The sequence below is a fragment of the Coffea eugenioides genome, chromosome 2 (genome assembly GCF_003713205.1).
Source record: "Coffea eugenioides isolate CCC68of chromosome 2, Ceug_1.0, whole genome shotgun sequence".
Taxonomy (NCBI): domain Eukaryota; kingdom Viridiplantae; phylum Streptophyta; class Magnoliopsida; order Gentianales; family Rubiaceae; genus Coffea; species Coffea eugenioides.
In genome coordinates this window covers 77,533,881-77,543,695 of record NC_040036.1, presented here as the reverse complement: position 1 = coordinate 77,543,695, position 9,815 = coordinate 77,533,881, and the positions used below count along the sequence as shown (strand labels likewise).

General features: G+C 34.9%; 1 protein-coding gene across 1 annotated transcript; it reads right to left on the bottom strand.

Annotated features, from left to right (window-relative positions):
- Positions 1-418: 418 nt before the first annotated feature.
- Positions 419-7,489, bottom strand: LOC113762257 (probable methyltransferase PMT13). The gene is made up of 7 exons (XM_027305631.1): positions 6,671-7,489; positions 4,237-4,440; positions 3,928-4,138; positions 3,582-3,840; positions 3,011-3,385; positions 2,602-2,697; positions 419-926 (listed from the first exon to the last, which is right to left on the bottom strand). The coding sequence occupies exons 1-7, from the start codon at positions 7,106-7,108 to the stop codon at positions 704-706; spliced, it is 1,806 nt and encodes a 601-aa protein (XP_027161432.1). The 5' UTR covers positions 7,109-7,489; the 3' UTR covers positions 419-703.
- Positions 7,490-9,815: the final 2,326 nt, after the last annotated feature.

The following is a 9,815-nucleotide window of genomic DNA, read 5'->3' as shown; positions in this document are numbered from 1 at the left end:
GACTAGGAAGTGGCACATGCCTCACACGTGTTTAGTTATATATTAGTAATTAAACTTATATAGAACTGTATATATATATATATATATATGATCACACCCGCGTACCAAAAAGAGTATCATGCATAAATTTTGTGCGTTTCTTATCACCTCAAGTCATGTTGCTTGTCTATTCGACCCTTATCCTTTTCCTCTTTTTGGCATGTTCATTTTTAGTTGATTTTGGTTCCTGTCGCTTGCTTTTAATACCTTGTACATTGACTTCGATTTTGTTTTTAGCATATCATGTTTGCTGGGATCCAAATCCATCTAAGTTTTTGATCTTTTTTCAACAAAGAAAAATCCACTTTCGAATCAGATTGAATAAGGATCACAGTTTAAACGACTTGAATAGGCTATCCGGCGAGTCGAAAATTTCAGATTTCAGTGGAAGAGTCTAACTGCATCTTTGCCCAGAAAAACGACCACCATCACTTGAGTGTAATTTTCTTTACATACATGTTTTCACATCTCTACATATTTCTGATCTGATTCTAGTAGCTACCCTTTATGCAATGTCAAAGAAATGAAAAAAAAAAAAAAAGTACTGTATAAATCCTTGAGGAGAACTAATCATTGACGCATGGAAGGATAATTAATGCTAAATAATCAAAACTGCTGCTATGAAGTTGAATGAATCCCAGATTACAGGGAACAGAACTTCAGATCAGTTGGATGCTGAAGGCAGCTTCCACAAATTTTTTGTTCCGACCAGAATTTTCTCCCTCCCATTTGATTCGGGCTCTTTTTCATGTATAGCAACCCTCCATCTTACTGCACGAGCAATGCGAGCAACTTTGTCGATCATTTCCGGTGAGTCTCTGACCACAACTGTACCTTCTGGGCGCAACATCCTATCGATCTCAACCATTAAATCCACAAGGTTACATCTGCAACAGAGTCACAAACCACCCCACTGATCAGTTTTAAGCGAAGACTGCAATTTTTTCTTTGAAAACTGTGGATGGTATAGACATTTCAGAGTTTAGCAGCACAGGTACGAGAGTCAAATTTAAGCAGTTTTATCAAGTAAAACAAGTTTAGGTAACTAAAATAGAGTCAATGCTCCCAATTACAAGAAATCTAATGTAAATTTGATGCCCCTGAAGCTTGATAGTTTACAACTAGCCTATATCAGATAAGGACACTTGAGAAACAGAATAAGCACCAAAAACAAATGAGCAAGGTAAAACTGCGGCAGAAGACCGGTTCCAAGTTGTTGCATCATTGATGCATATGACATTACTGTCTGCTCATAACTAAATAAAACAACTCTTTTAAACTTAAACCGCATCAACATGCTAATTCTGCATTTTTAATCTCATTCGGTAAGGCCTATCCTAGAAACATAAATACAAACTTAAACTGTACTCAATAATGACAAATAAACCTTACACAACCATTCATCTCTAAATCTAACCATGCAAAAACGAATCCATTCTTTTTCCTTTCTGGGGTTGGTGACTCCCAATTATCACCAAGTATTCTTGTGACAGTCAAATTCAAGAGCAATTGGAAACCAACAAATGTTCCATAAACAAATAAAAGACGGGAGACTTCACTTAGGGGTTAGACCCCTTTGCATAATGCACAGGATATGGGAATTTGAGGTCTCATAATTTACTAGTAACAGCCTATTTTTATTTTTGTTTATGGACAAACCACATCCAGAGGATTGATCCTTTAGAAAATCTAGGGCCAGCCCTGGCCTGTTGGACGAGCACAGGCTTCTAGGCTTCCCTATGCTCAAGCAATTAACTGGCACCAGTTAGGATAGGTGAAGAAACACTTTCAAAAGAAAGCCTGGAGCCTACACTTTCCAGACAACTATAGGTTCATAAGGAATTAATGTCGCGAACTCATCAGCCCATGTCTTCTCCCTTTGTTCTGTGGAACTAGAAGCAAATCACATCTGGTTGGTAGCTTATACTAACTGCTGTAAAACCTAAAATTATTCAGATGAATATTTGCTGATAAGTTGACCTAGAGGTTTTTAGGCATGATCTTAAAGAATATAAAGTGCATCTGAACAATAAATTTCAAAGATCTCGTCAAATGTCATCAAGTGAAAGCATGAAAATGTTTATAGCAATTCCACTATTTTCTTAAGTGCCACCTTTCTTACTTTACCCCCCCAAAAAAAAAGTAATACCCTTCTCTCCACCAATGTCTCGATATATGCATCGCAAGTAAAATGTGAAAGCATGTGCATATTTATGAAAACCTTTGTTGCAGATTACAGGATTTGACCACATATTTACCCTGACAAAGACATTTAGCTCTTGAAATTTTCGCTATCTCCATGTATCTTGAGAAAATAGAACATCCCATAAGGAGCAAAGTCTAACCAAATGGTGCTTCAATAAATAGAGATGTAGCCTTGGGTTTGACATAATGCAAGAGAAGGGACCTCTTTTAGGCTACAACAAATTTCATCAATATAACACAAATAGCAACATCAATAATATCAATAGACTGAAATCATCAGCAATTGCCATCAAACAAGACTGAGGAAAGATTCCTACCCAAGGAAAAGTATGATGGAAAGAAACAGAATCAACATACCTCAGCTTCCCAGAACTAGAATCCTTTATAAGAGATTCAACAGACACTGCATGAATGAGATCATAAGTCCGGGGATATGTGGAGAAAGGTTCACACCTGTTGATAATCAATCACATGCATAGACTATCAGTTACAATTCAACCATGCATCAGCCATCCTCCTTACTATTATAATTACTAGTGTTTTTACTCTGTTGACAATCCCTTTCCTTGTGTTTCCTTAACTTCTTTAATACAGTTCACCTTAATATATTTGTTAAAGACAAATTAAATTTTTTTTTTCTGCTCGAAGTTATAACAGAAGCGAGACAAATTCTTGCATAATCAGATACGAGAAGAATATAAAGTTTATATTTAAACTTTCTCTTCTTTGAGATAGAAATGAAAGTCAGAAAGATAAAACTACATACCAATCATGGTACATTCCAATAAGGCCTCTGTCATAAATGACACCAAGCATCGAGTGTTGGCGAGCAGGAACGACATTCATCACCCAGACAGGATCAGAAGTTAATGCAGCAGCAAAGCCCCCAAATAATGCATTCATGTCCATGACATTTCTAATGGATGATGTTCCTAGCTTCACATTTAATGATTTTTTATAGTAAGCAACTCTCCTCACCCATCGTCGGGTATCAGCATCAAAGACATCCATTCCATTTCTCCGTGACGTGGCCCTTGAAGGAGCTTTTGTCAACCTTTCTGGCCATTTTGGAATTCTACCAATAGCAAACTCTCCCTTTACAGCAGAAGTCTGGCTAATGCATTTCTTCATTTTGAAGTACCTGCAAATTAGTTCAGTTCAGTTCAGCTCCAGAAATGTAACTTGTCATTTACAGCAAGATTTCATCAAGTGATTGAATACAAATCTTACTAAATATTGAAGCTGCACTACTTTTGCAATTTAATTTCTTGTTTCAAGATAACAGAGCAGAACATGAAAAGTAAAAATAGAATGACAGACAGCATCGTAACAAGTACCATGCAACATTTGGGTCATCAGATTCATCACAAAATCCCAGCCCAAATTCATTTTGATTTGGAAGACATGATTCCATAGGCTTTTTCCAGATGACAGTGTTCCCATCCACAACAATCAGTTCATAACACAGTGCTCTGGCCACTGCCTGGAGGTCTGCCCATTCCTTATCTTGTTTAGGCCACTGTACAGGGGGGCCAGAGATGACCAAGTACCCTCCTGGGCGAAGTAATCGATCAACTTCCAGGAAGTATGTTGCATCTGCAATATAACATTTTCTTTGTCATAAACAGATTCAACTGGTAAGAGAATAACTCCATGAAAAGGACCATATAGAATGACACCTACTGTAGGCAGTGAAAGGAATCAAGCATCGAGAACAGTGCATTAGATCAAATGAAAAAGCTGGAAATGGAAGTCTGCGAGTGCCAAGCATGGCAACAAATGCTGGTATTCCTCTTTCCAAAGCAAACTGTATTTGTGCTTTATGTGAATCTCTTGGAGCAAATGAAAGAGTTAAAATGTCTTCTGCTAGTAGGTAACCCCCGAAACTTGCAACCTACAGTTGAAATTGGAAATATTGTATCGATAAGGGTCAACTTTCACATAAGAGCAGTAACAAGTACATAGATACATGCAGAGAACAGAAGTTGATACCCCACACCCCATGTCAAGAGCTGTTCTCAAAACTCCACCAGCTATAGGGATGTACTGTTTAAGTTTTTCGATATATTGTACAGCTCCATCTGGGAACATAGTGCCACCACCAGGAAAGATGAAGTATGGACCTTCCTTTTTCATCCATCCCTGGTGACCTTTTCTATCAGCTATTTTATTGTACGGCATATTATCGTGCCATATCTGCAGAGAACAAAATTTATCTTAAGGAAAGAAATATACACACATGCATGTGTAAAGTAAAGAAACACAGGCACACAACGATACCTATGTAAACAGAAAGAAAGGCATAATGCTGCATGGTACTGATTTTTCACTTGATCTCAGGATATAAGAGTGCAAAATGACCCTAATTTGTGCAAATAGTCCTTTGCAAATTGAAAAAAATCAACAGCAACCTTTCAAAAACTAAATTGGAAACTGACAATCTGAGAATAAGCTAGCAAAATACAGACGGAAAGAATGATTCTAAAAAAGGACATCTACTAAAATTCATCACAATGAAATTATACCTTTCTGCTGCAGGACTACAAATTCAAATAAACAAATACAGCAAAAATTACGATTTCAAAGGACTTGAGTGTTTTACAAGTGTAACGACATTTATACCTATCTCCACAAAACTTAGATGCCTCTTATAGTGGAACTTACAGCCGGAAGATAGTACATTCTTTAGGTAACTGAAATGCTAATATGGAGGGATTACTATGTTATGAAAATTTAAAGAAAATGTAAAAACTTGAAATGCACTGTATCTCATTAGGATGAACTTTTCATGCTGCAGTTAACTGTTAGATCAATCTGCAGAGAACAAGAAAAATTAGAAATTTAAGAGGCCCAAGTCATGAGAAAACTCAAAAACAGCACAAATATGGTCAAGAACAACTAATTAACACAGCCCTTTTTTCCATTCGTATTGTTGAAATTCAAGGCCTTTTTTCCATTTGTATTGTTGAAATTCAAGGGTTTGTTAAAAGTGGGATCCAAGCTTGAAGCCGAGCCAGGTGAGCCAGGAAAGTGAATTACCTGATTTATTCCGCTCAAACGCTAGATTGCTATCACTGCAATACCTCATTATATAGCTCCTAGTTTATCACTAAATGTAACATTATTATTTCAGGACCATGTTTCTGTTTATAAAATAAGATTTAGCAGAAGCAACAATATGAAACAAACAACAAGAAGCCACATGCATCCCCTTGGTTCAACATCAAAATTATTCAAGGGGAGAACAAGGCTAAAATATTAAGACTACTTGTTCCAGTACAAAAACCATCATTGAAACTCAGGGAACATATACCTAATGCAATTTACAAAGCCAGATAATAATATTTTACCCTTCTAAAGTGAAAAATTATCTTAATTTTAATACGTACCTCTGTGTAAATGTGTATGTAATATGACAAATTTAACTACCAGGGCTACACATAGATAACCTCTATCTCAGTTGTTTTATTCATAAAAGACATTCCAAGATTTGACCTTTAGCCTCTGAACAACTACTCAAATTGTGTATTAAAAACCAAAGAGAGAAGAAGTCACAGTACTCACATTTCAGACCTCGAAACCCACTAAACACATCAAAATTGCTCAACATCCTAACCACCAAACCAGAAAGAGTAAAGAAGTTCAAATCTAGTGTCCAAGGTCTAGACATTGCAGGGAGAAGAACTAGCTAATATACACAGTCACAGCAGTTATCTTACGGAAAGCTTAATTAAGTGCTTACACATATTTATCTCAAGATATTGTAAAGGGGAAATGAAAGAGCTCTTGTTCAACTCCAAAATCAGAACTTTCAGACTTATCTGAATCATACAGCTGCTACTTCATTCTCAGATTGGAAAACTTTAGATTTCAACTTCAGCTAATAAACAGCAAAAAGATTCCTCGAAATTAGATTACAACAAAACCTCAGACTGAAGAAGACATATGACTCTCATTTCAAGCCAAGAAAAATCTCATGAATAAACCTAAACCTCGGTCACGTTCACCTTCCTCAGCACCCTGACTATTAAACCAGGAGGACTTAAAAGAGGCAAACCTAGTATAGAGGACTCCACTCACTGAGAGTCTAAAAGACTAAAACTATAAAACTGTGGGTAGCTTCGGCAATTCAATGTTTATGATATTTGTAATTACCTAAAGCTTACATTAAAGACAAAATTTTTTAAAAAATGCAAGGCAGAAGAACAAAAGAATAGAGCTTAATTCAACTCCAAAATCAAAGACTTTCTTTAGTCAAATACCACAACAAGCAAAACCCAACTGCAAAAATGAAAGCTACTACCTTAAACACCACGAACAAACAAAAAGAACTTCAAAATCCAATCTTGCAGCAAAAACTTGAACAAAATATACAAATTTAACATAAAATGGCACAAGCCCATATAAGGCAATTGATCATAAGTACCTTGCGCAAGCTCTCTGGCCACTGAACCGAAACTCGGTACCCCTGAGGGGGAGGAATCAAGCAAAGGGGCGTCTGCTCAGGTGCAGGACAATGCCTTTCCCTGTAGAAATTCATCTCTCTACTAAGCTGGCTATTAATCCTGGGATCTTCACAGGGCATATGATCCACCATCTCGGCAGGGCAAGAATCAATTACCGGGTTGCCAGTGGATTCCACTAGAGCAACGAGTCTCGCCCGTTGCAGCGGATCGGCTGCACCCATAGAGGAGCGGAGCAGAGTCTGCCGCCCGGACGCGGCCAGAGAGTCCCCCAGTGGGGTAAAGACCAAGACAAAGAAAATAAAAACTGCCCCAAACAGAATAGCAGTGACTAGGTCGAGTAGGCGCCATTGGCGAGCGTTGTTCCGCTGCTTAGATGAGGGTAGATTCAAGTGACCCATCTGGAATTTAACTCAGGATCCGATCAAAGAAACATCATATCATCTCTGCATACATGCGGATGGGATAGACACCTCTACTCCAACCCAACGTCAAAGAGTACGAGGGAGTGGAGTGTGTTAATGCGTGAGTGTGTGTGTGAATGGTGAGGATCTGAGTTTTGGAGATTCGATGATTAGTAGTAAGAGTAGTAAAGGTGGCAGTAAAATTCTCAAGACACGCACACAAAAACAAACAACGCATCCACACTCCGCTGTTGCCTCGCCGTGGGAATTTGCGGTAGGAGTGGTGAAGAAAAGAAAAGTGAAAAGCAATGTCCAGTTGGGAACCGGGGATATAGTAGATGGGTCTTCCGTCTCCAACTCCAACAAAACCTACTCGTCGGTGCAGCTGCTTATAATTCGCTCTCCGAATATGATAGTCATGAAGTTTTTAGCCTTAAGTTTTTTTTTTTTTTTGTCAAATATCAACTTCAATATATAGTTTTAGCCTTAAGTTGGTTTATACTAATAGTAATAAATAAATAAATGGAGTAACATATGAAGCTAACAGAAACATTAAATGTAGAAGATTTAGTACTAATTTACGAAGAAGAATCAGACAAGTGTTAAGATATAATTTTTATAGTAATCAATTAAAAAAAATGAAAACTAAGATTTGTCGACTGAATTAGATCAGCTTATTCTCTCGAACGCCTCAGTTAACAACTGGGTTTTTTTTTTTTTTTTTTTTTTTTCTCTCTCTCTCTCTCTTTTTAAGGGATTGAAAGTATGACTATGGTACTGGGCTTCGGGACATGTGGCGCGGAATTTGATGAGTTAGGGTTGCATGTGAATCCAATCGCTCGCATGTTCGAATTGATCAAGTTTGAATTTGAAATCAAATTCAATTTATGAGTTGACTTGATTATATATGTAATTTTATTATTAAAAATTTATATATATATTCATAATAAATTATATATAATTTTATTATTAAAATAAAAAATTATATATATTCATAATATTTTATTATTTATTTAAAAAATTATTATTTTATTTATTTTTTTTAAAAAATAAAATAATTATTTTTATTTTATTAAGCTTGACTCGGATCGAATTTGAGTTAACCTCAAATTCGAATTTAAATTTTACATTGAGAATTCGTCGAGTTCGAATTTAATAAAATTAAAACAAAAATTGATATGATTAAATAAAGGCTCGATTCAACTCGATTCGTTTGTAACCGAAAAAGAGGTGGTGATGACTACGGATTGAGAAGATTTACAACTAGCTTTGACCTATCCTCCGGGCTTTAACGGTGGTTATTGGGTAGGATCCGGGTCCTCTGCAGTTCACAGTGGAGATGGAAATATTTTAAAGGAATAATTTCACAAACCTCCCCTGAGGTTTCTGACATTTGCACTGAGCCCCCTCCAGGTTTTAAAAATTTCACCTAGCTCCCTTGCTTTTCAAATTTGGTAACAATTCAGTCCAATTAGAATTAAAATATTACTATCATGATAGAGAAGACATTTATATTCTATGAATACCCTCCCTATATTAGTACAAGATTGCTTGTTAATAAAAAGGTAGAGATGATTATAGGTATTTTATTCTGAATCATTTAATTTATGTTAAATACATAAATATTTACAAATAAAATTCAAAAGCCGTTACACAAATATTTTTACGAAAGGAAAACTAGCATGTTTTGTATTTAATATAAATGAAGTATTTGAAAGTAAAAAAAAAAAGTCCATAACATACCAGTTCTTTACGAGTTTCTTCCATTATATGAATAAAGTACTAACTATTTATGAATATTTTACTTTGAATCATTTAATTTATATTAAATACATAAATGTTTATAAGTGAAATTCAAAAAGTGTTACACTAATATTATTACGAAAGGGAAATTAGTAGGTTTTGTATTTAACATAAATTAAATACGTGAAAGTAAAAAAAGAAATTAATCACTTTTTACCAGCTCTTTACGGGTTTTCTTCTATTATATGAATAAAATACTAGCTATTTATAGGCATTTTACTCTGAATCATATAATTTATGTTAAATACATAAATGTTTGTAAGTAAAATTTAAAAAGTGATATACTAATATTTTTACGAAAGGAAAACTAGTAGGTTTTGTATTTAACATAAATTAAATACGTAAAGTAAAAAAAAAAAAGAAATTGCCCATAACATATCAACTCTTTTTGGGTTTCCTCTATTACATGAACAAAGTAATAGCTATTTGTGAGCAAAAAGAAATATCCCATAAAGTACCAACTCTTTATAGCCTTTGTCTATTATATGAATCAAATACCAGATTTTTATGGACATTTTATTCTGAATCATTTAATTTATGTTAAATACATAAATATTTGCAAATAAAATTCAAAAGCCGTTACACAAATATTTTTATGAAAGGAAAACTAGTATGTTTTGTATTTAATATAAATGAAGTATTTGAAAGTAGAAAAAAAATTGTCCATAACATACCAGTTCTTTACGAGTTTCTTCCATTATATGAATAAAGTACTAACTATTTATGAGTATTTTACTTTGAATCATTTAATTTATATTAAATACATAAATGTTTATAAATGAAATTTAAAAAGTGTTACACTAATATTATTACAAAAGGAAAACTAATAGGTTTTTATTAACAAGCAATGTTGTACTAATATAGGGAGGAAGAGGGTATTCATGGAATATAAATGTTATCT

Coding starts and splice junctions, on each gene's coding strand:
- LOC113762257 (XM_027305631.1), bottom strand. CDS start 7,108: ATGGGTCACTTGAATCTACCCTCATCTAAGCAGCGGAACAACGCTCGC. Junction 4,441..6,670: donor GGCCAGAGAGCTTGCGCAAG/GTACTTATGATC, acceptor TGTTCTCTGCAG/ATATGGCACGATAATATGCC. Junction 2,698..3,010: donor ATTGGAATGTACCATGATTG/GTATGTAGTTTT, acceptor GATTATCAACAG/GTGTGAACCTTTCTCCACAT.